We start from the raw sequence: 21,840 nt of genomic DNA, 5'->3' as shown, positions 1-21,840 counted from the left end.
TATAACGTGAATGTTATTCTGCTTAATGTTATCTAATTGGGCCTTAAGCTATCTTGACTTTTAATTCTTTTTTTCTCTTTTTGGTTGAGCCCTCCTGCCCTGTCTTAGTGTTTACTAACCCTTTCTTTGGCCTTTCTAGTCTGCTATTGAACCCTTCCAGTGTATTTCTAAGTTCAATTATTATATTCTTTAGTTCCGTGAATTCTGTTTGGTATTTTGTTGTATTTGCTATCTGCTGTGTTGAAAATGTCTCTCATCCACTCGTCTCCTGATTTTGGTGAGCATCTATATGACCATTACTTTGAGTTCTTTTTCAGATAAATTACTTATATTCATTTCATTAAGATTTTTTGGGGGGGGTTATCTTGTTCTTTCATATGCAACAAATCCTCTGTCTCATTTTTCTTGAGTCTCTTTACTTGTTTTACTTGTTTCTATGTATAAGGCAAATCAGCTCTCTCTCTTAGTTTTGCAGGAGGGCCTTGTGTGGGAGATAAATCTTATCATTTCTCCTTGTTCTAGCTCATGGTCATCTTTAAACCTTTGTGATTATCTAAGCAGCCTGACTTTTTCTTGGTAGTTCCATTGTTGAGTTGTGCCAAGACCTATTCCAGATGGAAAGATCTCAGTCAACACCTAGTTTCTGGCTGACTGAAATCTATACCCTCAGGCAGCATCTTTTAAGGTATGCAAATATATATAGTCCTGTAAGACTACAACCATTTAGACCTGCTGGCCTCCAAGATCAAGTGATCTGGAAGTGTTCCATCAGTAAAAGTTGCAAAATTCTGAGCTCCAGATGGGTGTATGAGCTCCTTTCTAGGATGTACTAATGAACTGTAGCGAAGCCAAGTAAGAGCTCAAAGATGATATCTGCTGGCCTTCATTCTCTGAGAGTACTTCTATAGCTTCTAGATGTGTGGTAGCCCACAGGTTGAAGGTCCAGGTCAAGTAGACAGGCTGGGGGTGTGTTTCAAGTCTGCTGTCTGTGTAGTGCCCTAGAGATGGGAGCCTGGCAAGAACTATCTCTCCAATTGTTTCAGGCCCATAGGGCCCAGAAGTATAATCTCGCTTGGCCACCAGAGCCAGAGGCATCCTTTGTGTGGGCACTATACTCTGCCCAGCTTTGGTGTGCCCACTGTAGTGTAGCAAATTATGGTGCTGTGTTCTTTTACCTCATCACTCCTAACAGTATCTCCTTTCCAATATACACAACTTACCTGTGTCCCATCACACAAATAGTGGTTATGATACTGTGATAGGAACGCGCTAAAATTGGGAGATACTTACGTTCTGTATGCCCGAGGAAAATGTTCCTGGTGAATATAAAACTCATTTACTAATGAACACGTAGAAAAAGCCTTGATATGTTTTGTTTGTATTCTACCTTTCAATTTCAGAAAAACAATTATTCAAGTTACTGTAAGCACAACTAATTTTTCTTATTTTATCTTAGGACCCAAAGAACAATGACCACTGTAAGGCTACCCAGCACTAGTGATAAGTAGTAATGATATCCTACTGTTTTAAACTGTTTATGGGAGGGGCAGGGGTTCAATATATTTGGGGGTAAGAGTACTAAAAACTAGGGTAACCATTTTAATCCCAGATATGCAACTCAAAAGCTAAGCGATTATGAGAAAGTCTTGTTTAATGCCTCTATACTTAAGTTCCCCAAATGCAACTGTAAAGTTAGAAAAACAAAACCTTTCCTGCCTACCATACTGAATTGCTTTGTCAACAAGATCATCCTTGCACTTGAACCCTGAAAGAGCAACTTAAGAGGTGCAAAAACTGGATATTCACACATTTATCTTAAAGTTCTGTTTCAGAATTCAATTCTAATCTAAACTTTTGGAAAACAATGCATAAATTTGAGCCAAAAGCTAAAAATATTTTTACTAATTTTTTGTTTTGTTTTGTTCATTCATTGTCTTTTTCTAAAAAGGATGTTTCACATTATAAAAATCAACAAAGGTTATCGAAAAACATTTTCATTATTTTATATAGTACTGAAATGAACATGACACTGTACACTAGTTTATATATTCCATTTTCTTTCTCTTTATAGCCTATTTCATTTTCTCTCAAACTGTTATTATTATCATGGCACCCAAATTTGAGATATGCAGCTCCCTCAGGAGGTCAGGTATACGTTTTCTAAAAGCAGATAAATCAGACAGTGGGAGGGCTATTTGGGTAATGTTAACAATGCTCCCCACAGGACAATGTACAAGTCACATCTCTGATATTTGTCAGAATATCGCCTAAGTTTAAGAGAAAGTTCATGGTGCTGATACTTAAAGCAGAAAACCACCAATACCTCACTAAAGACAGAGTGATAGCTAGTCTCTATCTTCACCTCTCTCCCCTCTCCACCTGGTCTATCTTCCTGTCTCTATCTCTATCTACCCTGAAAAGCTTAGAGAAATGGGAACAGACTAGAAACTTTAAGTAATTGAAAAAAAGTCCTGGCTGTGGTGGAGTACTTTAGTCTAAGATCTATCCTTATGAATATTATAACCCTGTAGCTACCTCATTTATGCAACATTAAATTCATTTTTTTCTGAAAGCAAGGTGAGTTGACCTTCCTGAAGGTAACAACTGAAGTAAAATTCATACAATTTAAAGGAAAATGGGCAGGACAATTTTAAGTTCTTTTAATTATAGGTGCAACCAAAAATAAAAAATAATGTACCATACTATTCAGCACTGCTAAGCCATTATATAAGTGATACTTTCAAACAATTCTGGATTATAGATGCTAATATATAATTATTTCATATATAGTAACTTATATAAGATATAATGTACTCTGTTGATGCCTTACTAATGGTGTAGGTAGAAACAATACCATATCAAGTCTTAGGGGTCTCAGCAAGTCACTTATTTTCTTTGAAAAAAAAAATTGGTAAGGATAGTAAAGTTGAAAATATTTACAGATTATATTTTAAGTCTCTCTTTCTTTGATTCTCTCTAGTTAGCAAAACCTATTAAAATAAAGCTATGATTCTCTCTCCTTTGTGAAGCTGGTATGCTTCTCCGAGTTGAAAACTATGTTCTATTCCCATAATCCTCAGCATCTAGAATAGTGTATTTTATGTAGTAGGAACTCAGCATACACTTATTAATCGCACTGAATCATTTTCCCAGTTTAAATCTTTCCAAAGTGGACTCTGGAAGGGCTATTCATTGGTAAACAAGCTCAGAATACATTTCATTCTCATTACATAACACTGAATAAAACTGTCTGCATTATCTAAATCTGGGCCTGAATTAAAGAATATTAATTTCTCAAGGTCCTATATATTAGAGGGTCTGGTTGTAATTAGCATAATCCTAATTCTCCATTATTGCTTCAAACTATTATTTCTCCATGCTTATGTAAAAATACTCCTTGAGTTTTATAATGATTAAAGAAAGAATACAATCTTTTGTCTTAAAGAATATAATCCTATATCCTAAAGAGCATAGCCTCTTTCACCCCAATGCACTGTCATTTAATGATTTTCTAGTCATTTTCCCACACTAAGGAAAGACTTTAGCTCACGTGTCTCTATCTTCTCTTCCTGTCTATCCTGTGTTCCACCATCATTCTGTTTTACTCCAGTATCTATCTGGATAACTTATCCAACATTTTAATCTTAGAGTTTATGGACTTACTCAAATCTAGTTAACTTCAATTCTACGTCCCATTAACAATTCATACCCATGGACACCCTTCTGACTTTGTTATCATCTAGAATGGCACCACAGCTGAAGTTTTAAACTCTCATATCTCACTTCTCTGCCTTTTGCTTCTTCTTTTCTTGCTACTTTTCGTATCATAATCATCTAACCAGGAGTGTGTCTTGAACTTTCTTCTCAATATTCTTAGTATTGTGAAATATTTCCTGAAGTCTCTGATGCAATGTGTATGCTTACAGCTTCTACAACCATACTGTTGTTCAACTCTTCTTCCTTCAGTTCCAGATTCTTACATTTAGTGGACACTGGACTCCATGTAGCTCCTTCAAAGGTATCTCAAATTTGACTGAATCCAGTTGCCAACCTATTCCTCAGTCTACATTTTTCAATGCTGACATCACTAACCATTCTGCTGCCAAAGTAAAAACTTCATATATATTTTGATAAAATTTTTAAGTATCTAACCAAATAGTTATTAAGCTCCACGTATATTAAATCAAAAACATTATCAGGAATTCTTAACCCTAGCTCTAAACCTAATCCTAACTCTAACTCCTAACCTTTTACCACCAACACTTAACTTTAAACCTAACCTTAACCCTAACTATTTCCCTAATCCTAAAGTAATCCCCCTGGAGAGGTCTCTGAACTGTAGGATAATAGACGAATACCATCACCCTGGCTCTAAACTGAACCCTAACCCTGGATCTTAGGGGAAAAATTTTTGGCATATATACATAATTTTATATAGTGCATGTATATATACATACATATGTATACATATGTATCATTGAATGTGCATATACACACACACAAGAATATTACTCAGCCATAAAAAAATGAATTCTTGCCATTTGCAGCAACAAGGACGGAGCCAGAGAGTAATATTCTAAGTGAAGTCAGTCAGAGAAAGACATACCATATGATTTCACTCATATGTGGAATTTAAGAAATGGGGGGAAAAGGAGAAAGAAACAGAGAGGCAAGCCAAGAAAAAGACTGATGAGAGAATACACTGATGATTACTAGAGGGAAGATAGGTGGGACGATGGGTTAAATAGGTGATGGGGATTAAGGAGTGCACTTGTGATAAGCATCAGGTGTTGCACAGAAGTGCTGAATCGCTACACTGTACAACAGAATCTAATATTACACTGCATCTTAACTAACTGGAATTAAAATAAAAACTTAAAGTATATAATTCATCCTTTCACCTTGCTAAAACCTTGTCACCATTAAATTCCTTGTCTTTTTTCATTTTTTTTTATTAAATTTTATTTAAGTTCTAGTTAGTTAACATATAGTGTAATGTTGGATTCAGGAGTAAAATTCAGTGATTCAATATTAAATATAATATTCAGTGCTCAACACAAGTGCCCTCTTTAACAGTCACCATCCATTAGCCCATGATCTGCCTACCTCCCCTCCATTAACCTTCAGTTTGTTCTCTAAGTAAGAATCTCTTATGGTTTGCTTCGTTCTTTTTTTCCTTCTCCTATTTTTCCTCTTTGTTTTGTTTCTTAAGTTATACATATGAGTGAAATCATGTGGTACTTGTCTTCCTCTGACTGACTTATTTTGCTTAGCATAATTACAGTCTAGCTCCATCCCTATCATTGCAAATGGAAAGATTTCATTATTTTTGATGGCTATGTAATATTCCACTGTATATAGATACCACTATATCCATTCAATGATCAATGGACATTTGGGCTTCTTTCATAATTTGGTTATTGTTGATAATGCTTCTATAAACATCAGTATTTTTGTATCCTTTGAGTAAATGCCTATTAGTGCAATTGCTGGGTCATAGGGCAGTTTAATTTTTAACTTTTTGAGGAAACTCCATACTGTTTTCCAAAGTGGCTGTGCCAGTTTGCATTCCTACCAACTATATAAGAGAGTTCCATGTTCTCCATATCCTCACCAACACCTATTGTTCCTGTGTTAGCCACTGTGACAGGTGTGAGATGGTATCTCATTGTGGTTTTGATTTGTATTTCCCTGATGATGAGTGATACTGATCATCTTTTCATGTGTCTGTTGGACATCTGAATATCTTCTTTGGAAAAATGTCTATTCATGTCTTCTGCCTATTTCTTAACTGGATTATTTGTTTTGGGGGTATTAAGTTTAATAACTTCTTTATGGATTTTTGATACTAACCTTTTATCAGATATGTCATTTGCCAATATCTTTTATTTTGTAGACTGTCTTTTAGTTTTGTTGATTGTTTCCTTCACAGCATAGAAGCTTTTCTTGACAAAGTCCTATAGCTCATTTTAGCTTTTGTTTCCCTTGTCTCCAGAGACATTTCTAGTATGAAGCTGCTACAGCTGAGGTCAAAGAGGGTACTGCCTTTATTCTTCTCTAGGATTTTGAAGGTTTCCTGTCTCACATTTAGGTCTTTCACCCATTTTGAATTTATTTTTGTGTATGGTGTATGAAAGGGGTCTGGTTCCATACTTTTTTTTTTTTAAAGATTTATTTATTTGAGAGAGAGAAATTGTGAGTGTATGAGCGGGTAGAGGGGCAGAAGAGGAGGGAGATAAGCAGATTCCATGCAGAGACTGGAGCCCAGCATGGGGCTTGATCCCACAATCCTGAGATCACGACCTGAGCTCAAATGAAGAGTTGGATGTTCAACTAATTGAGCCACCCATGTGTCCCACAGTTTCATTCTTTTGCAGGTTGCTGTCCAGTTTTCCCAACATCATTTATAGAAGAAACTGTCTTACTGTAATTGGATATTCTTTCCTGCTTTGTTGAAGATCAGTTGACCATATAGTTGTGGATCCATTTCTGGGTTTTCTATTTGGTTCCATTGGTCTTAGTATCTGCCAGTACCATATTATCTTGATTATTATAGCTGTATAACATAGCTTGAAGTCCAGAATTGTGATGTCTCCAAGTTTATTTTTCCTTTTTAAGATTGCTTTGGCTATTCAGGGTCTTTTGTGGTTCAATACAAATTTTAGGACTGTTTGTTTTAGTTCTGTGAAAACTGTTAGTGGTATTTTGATGAGGATTGCACTGAATGTGTCGACTGCCTTGGGTATTATAGACATTTTAACAATATTTGTTCTTCCAACCTCACCACTAAATTCTTAGTCGGTATTGCTGCAGCCAAAAACACTCATTCTCCAGCTTATTACATGTAATCAATGATTGCCAACCATTGTTATACATCATGAAATACTAAGAAAAAGAAATATTTACTTCATCATACTGGGGGTAAAGGACTCTTTTATGGCAGCATCTTCTGAGCCAGGTTCAGGCACTGTAGGCCTTTCCCAACTCTAACTGCTGACAGGATAAATGTCTCAGTCCAACTCTGGCCCAATAGCACCACACCAAGGTGGATAACAGAGCAGTTGAAATCTCTGCTAATTTTAGTGGGATTTTCCTCAGCTGCTGTAATACCTTTATTATTCTTCTGATCACTTACTCATCACATAAAGTCTAAACTCCTTAGTGTGATATTCACAGCTTTCATGATGGTGCTCCCACCAGTAAGTATGTGGTCTTTTCCCCTCCATCTGATCTCCAAACATAATAAACTACATGCCATTCCCTAAATGCATGCTTATTTTTGATATCTGTCTGCCTTTTCTCCTATTTCTCTCACTACTTGAACTATTCTTTCCTTGACTAACTTATAACCACCCTCCAAGACTTAGTTTTTGTTTGGTTGGTTGTTTCATCACCTTTTCAGGCTAAGTTTTTTGTTTATTTGGTTGTTTTATCACCTTTGCAGGCTGTCCAAGATTTCCTTCAAACTCCTCTTCCTGGGTTCTAGAGAATTCTGTGCTTAATTCAAGAAGCTGTACTGTATTTTAATTTGGGCCTCACCATTGCTCAGTGAAGCTAACTGGGAGCAAATGTTACCTTTCATTTAAGATGTTCAGAATCTCACCCATATTGTGACATGGGACACACAACTTCAAAATAAATAGATAAATCAGTGAATGAATGAATGAATGAGGAACAATTTTGTTTATCCTTGCCAAAGTAAATTAAAATATAAAGCCCACTCTTCCAGTTACTCTTATAGAAGTCACATCACTTCATCTGGACTTCAACTCAGCAATGTTGAGTACTTATTAAGTCCTAGACATCAGATAGACTCTGGAAGTACTCCTGTGAGTGAGACAGTGTTCTCTCCCTTAAAAGCCTCACCAACTGGAATAGGAACCGAATAGTTAAATAAAACTGCTTACTTAAAAACTAATGATATACTATATGGTGACTAATATAACATAATAAAAAATAAATAAAACTGCATAATACAACATATAATACAATCTCTTCCTCAATCCGACCTTTTTCCCTTTTGTTAGAAAATATACCTAGGACTTGCAATTTGCAAAAAAAAAATAATAGAACTATGCAAATTATTTTATTACCAAAGCTCTTGAAAGACTATTCTAAAGCTGCCTTTTCCAATTTCTTTCAATGTTCTTGCTCCTTTCACTATTATATTTAATCTCCTGCCTTTACCAATCTGATACTACTCTTTCTATCACTGATGCTCTCCTAACAGCCAAGTTGTATTCAGGCATAGCTATGGACACGAACTGCTGCTTTCAGTTGAATATGCATTTCTAGGATAAAGCTGATAGGAAAGCTACTACAAGCCAGCAGCAAAGAACACACTTCTTCCTCCTTCATCCTTTTATTCCTCCTCTAGTGCCCTATATTTTGCAGAGCCTTAGAGGCATGTGACAAAGAAGAATGTAGTCTGCAGAGCCTTAGCCCCAGTGGTCACTAAGCTGAATATAAAAATTCTGACAGATAATAATGTAACAACTTACACACTCAGGTTCTGTCTTCAGATATTCTCTGACACTTTTCTTTATAACTTTCATGAGCTCCCATGGCTTCCACTATTAATGCTGTACTGATTTTCTACTCTATCCATTTCTACTCCATCTCCCAAACTCTATCTCCACATAGTGATTAGGTACATACTTTCACTTACATAGTTTCTACCACATTCAAGATAGATCCTCTTCTCAGCGAAGCCAGTCATTAATAGTCTTTATACTATAATGCCACCATAATTTTTCTAGTCAATCAGTATTGTACCTCCCTCTATATATTCTATTCTTTTTTTCGTTTATCATATACAATTTGACATCAGTCTCTGTTAAGTCTGTAAACCTCATTCCTGCTCCATCAATGTCTCATCACTTGTCTTTAATTACAAAAGCATTTTCTTGTAACTTATATCTGTAACTCCTGTTTTCATTTCACTTCAGTTTGTCCTACATAATGCTGTCTAATTTATCTTGCCTATCTCTGAGCACACTGTACACCTGGAATATGCGTCATGCCTCCCACTGCTTTACAAGTTAAGTGTAAACTTTTCAAGTGGGTCTTCATCATATAACCTGAACCTACATTACCAGCTTTATCCTTCAATGTTTATCGGCATTACTAATATATGAGCACATTTAGATGGAAATTTGAAACAGTGATATAGTTAAAAGTAGAATGTCTCCACTTTACATTATTAAAAGCAATAAAATCAAACCACAACAGTCAATACGCCAAAAAGCAATAATGGCAAAAGTAGAAAGGTAGTATCACCATAGAAAGCATTAGGCAAGAATACAGAAGCAAGAACCAATAAAACTAATTATATAAATTACTAAAGCAAAATGGATTCAAAAGTAGAATTATCCTAAATATTGCTCTATAATGGTCACAAATGCATACCTAAAAAATAAGTCAGAATACTTAAAAATAAAATGTAAAATTAGGTTAGTCTACCAAAAAGACCAGTTGATATTAACTCTCAAATAATACAAAAGAGAAAATTGCCATTATGTTAAAAAATATGATCAAAATTGTCATTTAATAATTTTGAGTCTCTATGCACTGAATAACATGAACTAGAAATATATAAAGCAAAACCCACAAATTAATTCATGTTGAACTAAACATTTAATTTAATTTATTTGTTCATAAATTATCCATGGAACAAAAGTTGCAGTGTTTCTGTTTGGTAATCTCAAGGAAATTAAACAAAACCTTTTAACAGAAATTTATTTTTCCCTGGCTTTGTTGAAGTTTAATTGATAAATAAAACTGTACATATTTAAAATGTGTAATGTGACAATTTGATATATGTTTGCATAGTGAAATCATGACCACAATCAGGTTAAGTAAAACAACCATATCTCATGTAATTATCTTTTTGTGTGTATGGATAAGAATATTTACAATCTACACTCTCCTAGCAAATTTCAAGTATACATACAATACAATTACTACCTATAGTTACCATGCAATACATTAGATACCCAGAATTTACTCATCTTATAATGAAAGGTTTGTACCCTTTGACCAGCATCACCCCCATTTTACCCATCGCCCTGGCCCCAGATAACCACCATTCTATACTGAGTTCAACATTTTTTGTTTTGGTTTTTTTTTAGATTCCACAAATAAGTGAGATCCTATAGTATTTGTCTTTCTTTGTCTGGCTTACTTCGCGTAATGTCTTCTAAGTTCACCTATTTTATTGCAAATGGCAAGATTTCATTCTGTTTCATGACCGAAAAATATTGCATTATATATAGAGTGAATATTTACCTATCTATCTATCCATAACTTTTTTTTTTATCCATTCATACATTGACAGACACTTAAATTGTTTCCTTATGTTGGCTTCTGTGAATGAAGCAGCAATGAACACAAGAGTGTAGATACCTCTTTTAGATACTGACTGTCTCCTTCAGAAATATACCTAGAAGTGAAACTGCTGAATTAATGGGTTTCTATTTTCAATTTTAAAAAAAATCTCCACACTGTTTTCCATAAGGCTGTACCAATTTATATTCCTAGCAACAATATATAGGGTTCCCTTCTCTTCACATCCTTAGCAATACTTGTTATTCCTTATGTCTTTGATAAATACCATCCTAACAAGAAAGAGGGATGATATCTCATTGGGCTCCTAATTTCATTTTCCTGATGATTTGTAATATTGAGCACCTTTTCATTTATCTGTTGCCCATTGGTATACTTTTTGGAAAAATGTCTATTCTGGCTCTTTGTCCATTTTTAAGTGGATTATTTCTGGTTTTTGTTTTTGTTTTTGTTTTTGTTTTGCCATTGAGTTGTATGAGTTACGTATCTATTTTTGATATTAACCTTTTATCAGAGATATAGTTTGCAAATATTTTCTGCCATTTAATAGGCTGTCTTTTCAACTTATTCATTATTTATTTTCTATGGAGAAGCTTTTCAGTTTGATGTAGTCCTATTTGTTTATTTTTGCATTTGTTTCATGTGCTTTTGGCATTCATATGCAAAAAATCATTGCCAAGACCAATATTGAAGAGTGTAAGTTATTAAAACTGGCAAAATTGCATTCAGAGACTACTTGGTCTTTTGTTTTTTTTTTTTTTTTTTTTTCTTTTCATTGTAAATGAGAAAGAAAAAACTAAAGTATTCAACTCAGCTTGTTAAAAAAAGAAAAAACAAAATAAAATTATAAAAATCAGTCAAAAATTGTAGTTAACAAAGAAAAAAGCTAAAACTAATGACTTAGAGAACAAAAATAATCATCATGAAAAAAATCAGAATTTGGAGTGTGTGAAAAAACAACTACAAGGAAAAAATTTAACAGGGTCAGTCAAGAAAAAGAAAAAACAAGTCTAGTGAATGAAAAGAGAATATGACTACAGAAGAAGAAATGAAAAAATATATATTTCATATAACTTAATGATAATATATTTGAAAACCTCATTAAAATCATCTTTTCTAGAAAAATGTAGCTTGACCATATTGACTCAAGAATTAGAAAACATTAATCATGCAAAAACCAAAAAATAAACTGAATAAATTTTAAAAATACTTTTCTTCAGAAAAGAGTCAAGCTCAGGTAATATAGATAGGGGGGAATTCGCCATCATGTTTACACACTTATGACCACCTTGATCCAGAACTACATTTTCAATATTGCATACCAAATGTAATGACTTCCTCTGGGGCAAAGGCTGGGCACATTTGCTGCAAGCCTCCATAAAAAAGTGTGGCTTTCCTACATTCCAAGTTTATCAGCTGTGATAAAAATTCCTTGTATATATGTAGCATTCACCTGACCACTTTCCTTTTACTCCTCAATACTTAGAGCCAAGATGAACCTATGCAAACATAAGCTCACACTGCTGTTGTATAGGAAGCAATAAAATCTTTGGTTTTCACCCAGGAGTTTCATTCCTTCTCCCAGCATCTGTGAAACTATGGCAGGCTAACTTGTTAGCTTACAAGTGAGGTAAAATCTCTAACTCATCACATATCTTATTAGTATCATGGGAGAATTTCTCAAAACTTTAAGAAACTGAAATGTGTTATGCTATTTAACAACAACAACAAAAAAAACCTTATTTCATTTGAAAAACTCTTGTAAAAATCTCTGATACAAATGTCTTGAACAAAGTACAAAGTAGAAGAACTACAGACCAATAGATATTCATCATTAAATGGGTATAAATTGAATCCAGTAATGTATTACAATTTTAATAAAGCCTAACCAATTAGGTGTACATAAAAATGCAATCTGATATGTGGAAACTCATACAATAATTACTTTAATTGACTAAATGAGAATAATCATATATTTATGCTATTACTCTGCAGTGGGGAGGGTGGAGGAATTTCAAAAGTGGCAGTCCCACTAGGAAATTAATGTTACCTGGAAAAAGCACAATATCCAAATTGTGCTGATAGAGTATTATCACAATAATATAAAAAAAATACCAACGTATAGAAAAACTGAAATGGATTATGGCCAAGTGATTTTAATAGATGCCTCTCGGTAGTTGGGGGGCAAAAGCTAAAAATCATGATAGATTGCCAGTTCAAAAAATAAAAAGCCAGGATGCCTGGGTGGCTCAGTTACTTAAGGCTTTGGCTTCAGGTCATGATCCCAGGGGTCTGGGACCGAGTCCCACATCAGGCTCCTTGCTCAGTGAAGAGTTTGCTTCTCCCTCTGCCTGACACTCCCCCTGCTTGTGCTCTCTCTTCCTGACAAATAAATGAATAAATAAATAAATAAATAAATAAAATATTAAAAAAACAAAACAAAAAAATCCCAAAAACAAAAAATAAAAGGCCTACTCAAGCTTCGTGTATAGTGCTTTAATGTAGTGTTAGTAGATATTTTGGGACATATCTGCAAGATGTAACACAATGCTGGAGAGAGATGCAAAAAGAAGAGAGGCTTCTTCCTTGTTTAATGGATCATGCTCTACTCAAACAACCAAAATATATTAAGTTTGTATTTGGGAATCCCTTATACCAATGATACATGTTTCCTTTACATTCTAGTGTTACTCCTTCCTGATTTCTGAGTATCTATGATCATTGCAGCACTGAATCTGTGCGAAAACTTGGTGCTCCCCGGTATAAAACGAGGTCCATATACACAAAGGAATATTAGCCGTCAGAAACGATAAATACCCAACTTTTCCATTCACATGGATGGGACTGGAGGAGAATGAGTGAAATAAGTCAAGCAGAGAAAGTCAATTATCATATGGTTTCACTTACTTGTGGAACATAAGCAACAGCATGGAGGACATTAGAAGGGAAAAATGAAGGGGGGGTCAACCGGAGAGTGAAAAGAACCATAAGAGACTATGGATTCGAGGAAACAAACTGAGGGTTTCAGAAGGGAGAGGGATGGGGAGATGGGTGAGCCTGGTGATGGGTATTAAGGAGGGCATGGATTTCTTAGCACACTGGGTATTATACACAATCGATGAATCATGGAACACCACATCAAAAACTAATGATGTATGGTGACTAACGTAACACAACAAAAAAACTTTTAAAAGTAAATAAATAAATAAATTAATTAATTAATAAAACTAGCACTCTTTTGCTACCAGTCCTAAAATTAAAATGTTCATTCCTCAAAGAACCATATAGTTGAACAAGTTGATTTAAAAAGGCAATATGGAAAAAAAGGCAATATGATGAACCTAATTAATATTATGACATGTGATTGATGTTTAATCCTGTTAGAATTGTTAAAAATATTATGCAAACCATGTTCTTAATTTTTAAAAATTTCATGTTATTTTAAAATATTTTGGGGGACAAGAAGATTAGCATTAAGGCAAATTATTCTTGCCTAGGAGGGTCACTGCTCAGCTCTTATCTAAATGTTTCCAGGTTTTTTACACATTTATTACCCACTATTAAGATCACAGAATATGTAATAGTTTTTATTTTATTTTAATCATACCTAATGTATCAGGTCAGTGGGCCAGCGACACAATTTATTGTACGTAATTTGTGCGATGTTACGATATTCAAGTTTGCTTTTCGCATCTCCCATCTTTCTGCTGACTGCATCTTTAAAACTGACGCTAGGGTTTTGGTTGTTCAACAGTGAGTGCCCTGAACTAGTTGCGTGAATGAAGTGATGAGTGGACAATAGGAGAATAATTTTTTAAATTGTAATAATCTTTAAAATTAGTTCAGAGATTAAATTTGTTTCTTATTTTTACTATTGCTCTACCTGGCTGTCTAATGAGGCACTGAATCACTGCCTCTGTATTAGCTAAGAATTTTCCACATGAAAGGGTCAAGAAATGATTTAATAGCCAAATATGGGACTATTATAAGTATTTCCTGAGAGTGAAATATAAATATGAAGCCAAATAAAAACCAATAAACTCCACAAAGTATTGGGAGATTGTGTCTTTTAGAACTCAATTTGGAAATTGTTCTGTCTGCCTAAGATCCAATGTAATGCATTACACCTTTCTCATATAATACCTAAATTATAGGAAGAAGGGCAAGGTTATAGAAAGAGCACTAGAGAAAGGCACTGACATAGAAAAGCAGTGGGACTTCTGAGGATGGCTAATAATAGATTAAAATTAAAACTAAAGATTAAAATACCTGAAACTCCAGTTTTGTTTGGATCTTTCCAATAATAAAAAAGGAAGATCAGTAGCTATAGCTATAGTACTTTGATGAATATGCTATACTGAGATTTTAACCTTAATTGCATTCGGTAATTATAGGCAGTTAATAAAAATCCATTTAACACTTTAAAAAATCTTCCATTTAAAGATATCTGACATGAAACTACCTACCAAAAAGTTGATTTTAACTCCAGAACTATATTGCATGCTATCTGAAATTTGTATATATTTTTTTCTTAAACCATTTTATTGGCTGTTTGTATTTCTAATTCTATGGCATGTTTTCTTACATCCCCAGTTAATTGTACTGTGGCTTTTATGGTCTTTTGTTAAACAATTCCTTCAGATGATCCATAATTGTGATCAGTTCTTTTACCCGGGGGGGACACCCCAGATTAGTAATACAACATATGTAATGATGCCTAATGAAACTTGTTTCTTTATGGGAATGCTTCATATTACACACATATTTACAAATTTTTAAATAGTTTTATATGAAAAATTATATTGTCTTTCCATTATTTAATGCCAATAACTGATCATAATCATAAACAGTGTCACTAATGATGAGATAAGTAAATTTCTAAACTATGTATGTTCAAACTCTATGCTTCTGTTTACATAGGATAAATGCATAACAAAGAGCAATCCAAGAGCTGATAAGAGGCAATTTCATATAAATTAAAGGTTACTAAAGAAGTATTATTCAGATATTTAGCAGAATCCTTAATTGCTAGAAAGCAATAGACAATGTAATCATTTTCATCTAAAGAGAACAGATTGGATGGAAAATTTCTCGTGTATTATCAAGGAGAGAGGGGGAATGAGAAAGAGAAAGGGAGACGTTCAGATTTTGCATACAACATGAGTATTCAACTAAAGTATCAGGCTGGCACAGTATGGAAAGTATCTCTGAAATGCTTCTGCTTTTAGGCATTATTATGCAAGTGGACAGCAAAATTACCAAAAAAGCATATGTTCATCCATTTATTCATTCAGTCATTCAATGAGTATTCACTGAGTGCCTCCCTTACGCCAGGCATAGTTCTGAGCTTTTAGGATACACAGAAGAACGTGACAGAAAATCTGTCCTCACTGACAATATGTCAGTACTGCAAGATGCAGGCAGACAACAAACAAGTAAAAACAAATGAACAAAACAAGTTCAGATAGAGACAGGTACCAAGGACAAAACACAAAACCAGGTGATGTGGCAAGTAGCTGGAGGTTAAGTACATTTCAGAATGGGACAGCAGAGACAAAATTTTGGATGAAAAAAATAAAAATCTCCATTTTTGAAAGGCTAGTTATACAGGAATTTTTTCTTTGTCTCTCTCCTGCTGACCATATTTTGCCATTTCACTAATTATTATTGTTCCATTAAAGTGCTGAAATGCCAGTCAATAAATGATTATTGAGATCCCACTGTGTTCTCAGCACCAGTACAATTGGAAAATGTGGTTGAATTCAAACAGCTAATTCTACTGCTGTGATAAAATATGAGGTAGAGAGTGATGCTTAAATCAGTAAATAACTTAAGCCTTCTCTTTTTGAGGTGTGCAATTGAGTCTAAGCCTCTCCAGTCCATTCATATATCACAAATCTTGAGATTTCAGGAACTTCTCTAAGAGAAGGCATCATTTATTGCCACTAGATGGCACCAATTATTTCCATATTTTTAGGCCCCCTCCTCCCAAAATACCCCTTTTCTATGTAATGGCCATATGTAAAATGGAAGAGTATTAGCACTATTATTAATAGTACTATTATTAGCACTATTATTAATAAAAGTATTGTTCCTCTATTAATACTTTTCTGTAGGAAGGATCACAGAAATAGCACTACAGATGGTATGTTCATTCACTGACATACTTGTTTAAGGTATATATTTCCTCCATCTTTTAAAATGGATTAAACAGTGTCTTTGAAAATGTAAAAATGAAGAAAAGTAATTGAGTATATAAATATATATAATAATGGTGATATAAATATTAGGATCAAAAATAGCTTATACATGTATACAATATTACATACATCTTTAAAAGTTTTTACAATTTTTTTTTAAAGATTTTATTTATTTAGTTAACAGAGAGCGACAGCAAGAGAAGGAACACAAGCAGGAGGAGTGAGAGAGGGAGAAGCAGGTTTTCTGCTGAGCAGGGAGCCTGATGCAGGGCTCGATCCCAGGACTCTGGGATCATGACCTGAGCTGAAGGCAGAGGCTCAACAATTGAGCCACACAGGCACCCAAAAGTTTTTAGAATTTAAATCTTTGCTTCAAGATAAGAAATGAGTGCCTCAGACTACTTGCTAGTTTGACTATCACTGTATTTCTTTCATTCTAAGACAGTCCAAAAATAATACTCACTTTAATATCTGCCAGAGTTTTTTGCCTCATGGTAATTAGTGTTCGATATCTCTGCTCTTCCTCATAGAGCTTCTCTTCATAGATTTTTTTTTCACTTATGAGATGATCAAACACTGCTTGTGCCTGCTCCTTTTTATACCTCATGGTTATAAATTCATTCCTATGAAGAAAGAATTGTATTTGCCATTAATCAAATCATATTTTATTTTTTAAGATACATTTATGATAGGGGCGCCTGGGTGGCTCAGTGGGTTAAGCCACTGCCTTCGGCTCAGGTCATGATCTCAGGGTCCTGGGATCGAGTCCCGCATCAGGCTCTCTGCTCAGCAGGGAGCCTGCTTCCCTATCTCTCTCTCTCTCTCTGGCTGCCTCTCCGTCTACTTGTGATTTCTCTCTGTCAAATTAATAAATAAAATATTTTAAAAAAAGATACATTTATGATATATTTTAAAAGAGCAAATATTAAAAAGTCTCAGAACTGAAGGGCTTTGGAAAAATTCCCTAGTTCTTTCCATAGGCCAACTTCCATAGAGATATGTCTAAATGATTCAGTTGTAAGAAAATCTCTGGAGAAATTTAGTGGATTCTCTTGGTTGCCTACACAGCATGCCTCTATTTCATTGCCGTTCTAAAAGAACCCCTCCTCCATGCAGCATATAACACCAAAGATACATTCTAATTAGATTAAGCCAATTAGCATGTGGCTAATTATTTAGATGTGAACATAAATACTACCATAGCTTAATAAGATGAAAGACAAGGACCTAACTGCATGTAGAAAAGGCTCAACACCCACTAAATGTGAATGAGTCATGTTTTCAAACTTGATGACAATGGACACTGTGGAGAGAGAAAAAAAATGAGTACCTAGGGTTGAGCTGTTGATTCACTAATGTCAACCAATTCTGCAGCTTACCCTACCCAAGAGTCTCTGTAATAAGACGACACATTCCCCAATTGTTTAATTTAAGCTGTTGTGTGAACATGTTTGTTTGTGCTTAGGTGGGTGTATTTTGTCATTTGTAACTAAGTATATGCTGAGACAGATATTAAATGGTTTTTATTTAAATAACAACACTAATAGAAAAAGCATAAGAAAGTGGTAAAAACAATAATGAAAATGAACGTGCTTTAGAAATAATTGCCAAAGTTGATCAGTAACACAGAGGGCAGAATAAAGAGCTGCAGAAGTGCAGCACTGTCCTATGTTACCCTTATTTGTTTTTATCTCTGCTGGTATAGAAAACTGAGTCATCTGCACAGTTACCTAATAAGGCAGCAGAACTAAAGTTTTTTTTGGTGGGGGCTGAAATGTTAAACCATGCTGAATATAATATCTTATTTAATACAACAAAATCCTATGAAAGTATAATCATTATAGCAATTTACAGATGAGGAAACTAAACTTTACCATAATTAGCTTATATAAGCCACTTAGTAAACAGCAGTACCAGAATGCAAATCCAGTTTTATCTTACTCTATTTGATTCAGCAGCTCAACACTAAATATGCATTTTTTTTCTCTCTTTCCCTACTATGGCTATTACCAAAAATTTGAAAACAATGTTTTTTGTTCACATTTTTAGATGTGAGCCTCTCCTTCTGAATAGAATAAGGTCCCTCCCTTTTATCTGCCTTGCTCAAGTCTGTTCCATTTCATCATTTATACCCAAAACATCCAAAATTCTTATGTGACATCCTATATAAATACATCCTATATAAATACTCACTAATATCAATATTATGGAACAAAGAAACCATGAAATTTACATGGGGAAGAGCTAGTATGACGAGAGCCAAAAAACCTCACAGTTACTCCCAGCAAACATCTCTATATTTTGACCACATATACTTTGTTCTCCACACTAAGTATTTTGAGTTTGGATTATATTCAAGGCAGCATTTTTATTAGTTAATTATACCCACACATATATTATATAGACCATACATGCTTATGTGTATATCTGTGCATGAAAACAGTGTTTCCTTTCTCATAATGATAAAAAGAATAAACTCTGAAGTCCTATGGGTCTGGCCCTAAATCCTTTCACATTCTACTTAAGAAACAGTTGTAAAAATCAGAGTCAAGGACAGCTTCAATTGCTATTACTCTAATCATCATATTTTAATCATTTTGCATATGCAAGTTTGTATTTCTAAAATTATCTTCAGATAGTCAAAGGTACATTTTCCCATTTGTCATTTCTTTGTCCTTCTTCGTGTCTGGCTCTAGGCACACTGTAGGTTCTTAATAAATAATGATTAACTTGATATGGTCACCTATTGAAAATAACAGTAGATTATTACTAATGTAGTTTATTTGCAATAATCTTCTTTCCAACCCTAGTTTAGTGAGTCAGTATGGACAGTTTTAAGGGCACATGCTTTGGAATGAGATGGACCTAAACTGGAGCTGACTTTAACCACTGATTATCTGTACAAAGACAATCATTTAATTTCCCTGAGCTTCTGTTTCCTCAGTATTCATATGAGAATGTTATTACATAATTTAAGAATTTGCAGTGAGAACTGGATAAGATGAAGTACACAGATTGCCCACAAAGTGCCTGGCACATTAGGAAGTCAAAAAATGGTATCTTTAAATATTATTTGACATTATCCATAGTCATTGTAAAGTAATAGAGCTATAAATAATGTCACAGGATCAATTATTCATTTTCTCCCTTTCCTGGGAGAAAGCAAAGTTTTGTCAGGTTCAGAGAGGGAACTGTTTCACTAGGACATGGTGGCCACTCTTGTCCCAAAGGCAATGTAATATAGCCACAGAATAGAAGAAAATGTTATAACTGAAATAATAACAATTCTTAAACTAAATCTTAAACCAAACTCCTTATAATCTAAACTTAAACTAAACCTTTATAAGTCTAATGTGAACTATAAAATTTTAGACATATCACTAAGCCTCAAAATATTCTTACAGATGTCAAATAATGCGAATATCTTTGAAAATAAACATTTCCTTGCTTTCTTACATGATATACTGAATATGATTTTATGTCTTTCAGATAAAGCTGAATGATCATTTTGAACATAAGCTTTTACCCCATAGTAACAGCTAAATAAATCCTTGTTGAGTGAACTGACTTGACTTGACATTATAGTATGGTAATCAAGCTGTGGGTAACTGTTTTTCTGACATTTTATCCCTCAAGTGCTATGATTTTGTTAATGCTGTGTTAGCCTTCTTATTTGAATCAAACTGTAATTCCTAAATGTGACCAATGCATGTCCTTCCTGTAGTCCTTCAAGCTCTGTTCGCAACATATTACAAAACAGATAATAAGAACCAAAAGGAATAAAGGAAGAGTATGTAAGTTCTAAGTGAGGGTCTTAGGAAACACCAAAGGTCTTAGAGTATGAACATTCTTTGAGTAAAAAACCTTACTAACCCTTGCTAGGTAACCCTTGCCCCTGATTAATAAAGGGACCAAATAAGAGGTTTCTGAAGACAGTAAATATGAACAAATTACATAAGGTTTTGTAGAATATCTGTTTCTAAAGGATTACTTCAAAACTTACCAAAAGAGTTTGGGTGAAAAAGCATATATTATTAACCATGTCCTGTGAGTAATACTGAAATTTGTGGGAAAGATTATCAATTTCATAATTAATATAAGTTCTCATACTTGGAAAACAATAAGCATTCCCAGTTATTCAAGTAAAAGTAAACCCAGGGAAATAATAAAAAAATGAATTTAATTTATGCTTTTTTTTTTTTTTAATGTAAGCTCTACATCTAGGTAGAGCCCAATGTGGGGCTTAAAGTCACAAACCTAAGATCAAGACCTGAGCCCAAGAGTCTGATGTTTAATTGACTGAGCCACCCAGACGCCCCCACAATTCATGTTTTTAAGCCAAAATGATCAAATATCACATGTATACTCTGCATCAAATAATGATGGAAAATAATGGACCATTTTAAGAATAAACCTTAAAGAAATTTGACCTTATCTCTTTTAAAAATAATATATTGAATACTTAATATTTTGATAAAATTTAAGTACTTACTTTAAACTCTCAAGTGTCTGAGCAAAAATATTACTTTCTTTCTCTTTTTCTTTTAAGTTCTTATTCAACTCATCTATTTTTGCAAGATAAATAATCGTTTTACTTTTTGTGTTCTCTATTTCTCTAAAAATCATTGAGTGTTTTTCCTGGAAAAGAAATTAAAGGATGTTTTATTTTAAATACTAGAATTTTCAAATCCTTGCAACTTAAGGACACAATTACATTTGGCCACATAAATAATTAAAAGCAAATAGAAACTTGTTAACAGTATAAATAACAACTTAGGTTTATGTTCTTTCTCTTCTCCATAGTTTTATCAGATAAGATTGTCTAAAAGATGACTTAGAGGGGTGCCTGGGTGGCTCAGTTGTTAAGCGTCTGCCCTCAGCTCAGGTCACAACCCCAGGGTCCTGGGATCGAGCCCCACATCAGACTCCCTACTCACTGGGAAGTCTGCTTCTCCTTCTCCTTCTCCCTCTCTCTGCCTGCCACTCCCCCTGCTCCTGTGCTTTCTATCTCTTTCAAATAAATAAAAAAATAAAATCTTTAAAAGATGGCTTAGAACTATATGTCTCTCTCACCACATCTCTCTTCCTCTGTCTCCATTTTCCTCTCTCTACCCTTACTGTCTTCCCCTCCACATACTCCAATATAACGACACCTTAAGGGCATGTCCTTTCAAAATATAAACAGGTGGATGGGGTGCCTGGGTGGCTCAGTTGGTTAAGTGTCTGCCTCCAGCTCAGGTCATGACCTCAGTCCTGGGATCAAGTCCCACATGGGGCTCCCTGCTCAGTGGGAAAG

At 34.3% G+C, this 21,840-nt stretch overlaps 1 protein-coding gene across 9 annotated transcripts in view; it reads right to left on the bottom strand.

Annotated features, from left to right (window-relative positions):
* The window catches only part of CCDC178 (coiled-coil domain containing 178), a 452,006-nt gene that overhangs the window by 249,689 nt on the left and 180,477 nt on the right, over window positions 1-21,840 (bottom strand). For all 9 annotated transcript variants that reach the window (XM_032311014.1, XM_032311010.1, XM_032311011.1 and 6 more), the window contains 2 exons: window positions 21,037-21,182; window positions 17,008-17,167 (listed from right to left, as the gene is read on the bottom strand). In XM_032311014.1, the coding sequence (XP_032166905.1) occupies window positions 17,008-17,167; window positions 21,037-21,182 (306 nt within the window). The remainder of the gene's footprint in view (window positions 1-17,007; window positions 17,168-21,036; window positions 21,183-21,840) is intronic.

Source organism: Mustela erminea, chromosome 13 (assembly GCF_009829155.1).
Source record: "Mustela erminea isolate mMusErm1 chromosome 13, mMusErm1.Pri, whole genome shotgun sequence".
Taxonomy (NCBI): Eukaryota; Metazoa; Chordata; class Mammalia; order Carnivora; family Mustelidae; genus Mustela; species Mustela erminea.
Note: the sequence above shows the minus strand (reverse complement) of the source record. Positions and strands in the feature narration are given on the sequence as shown.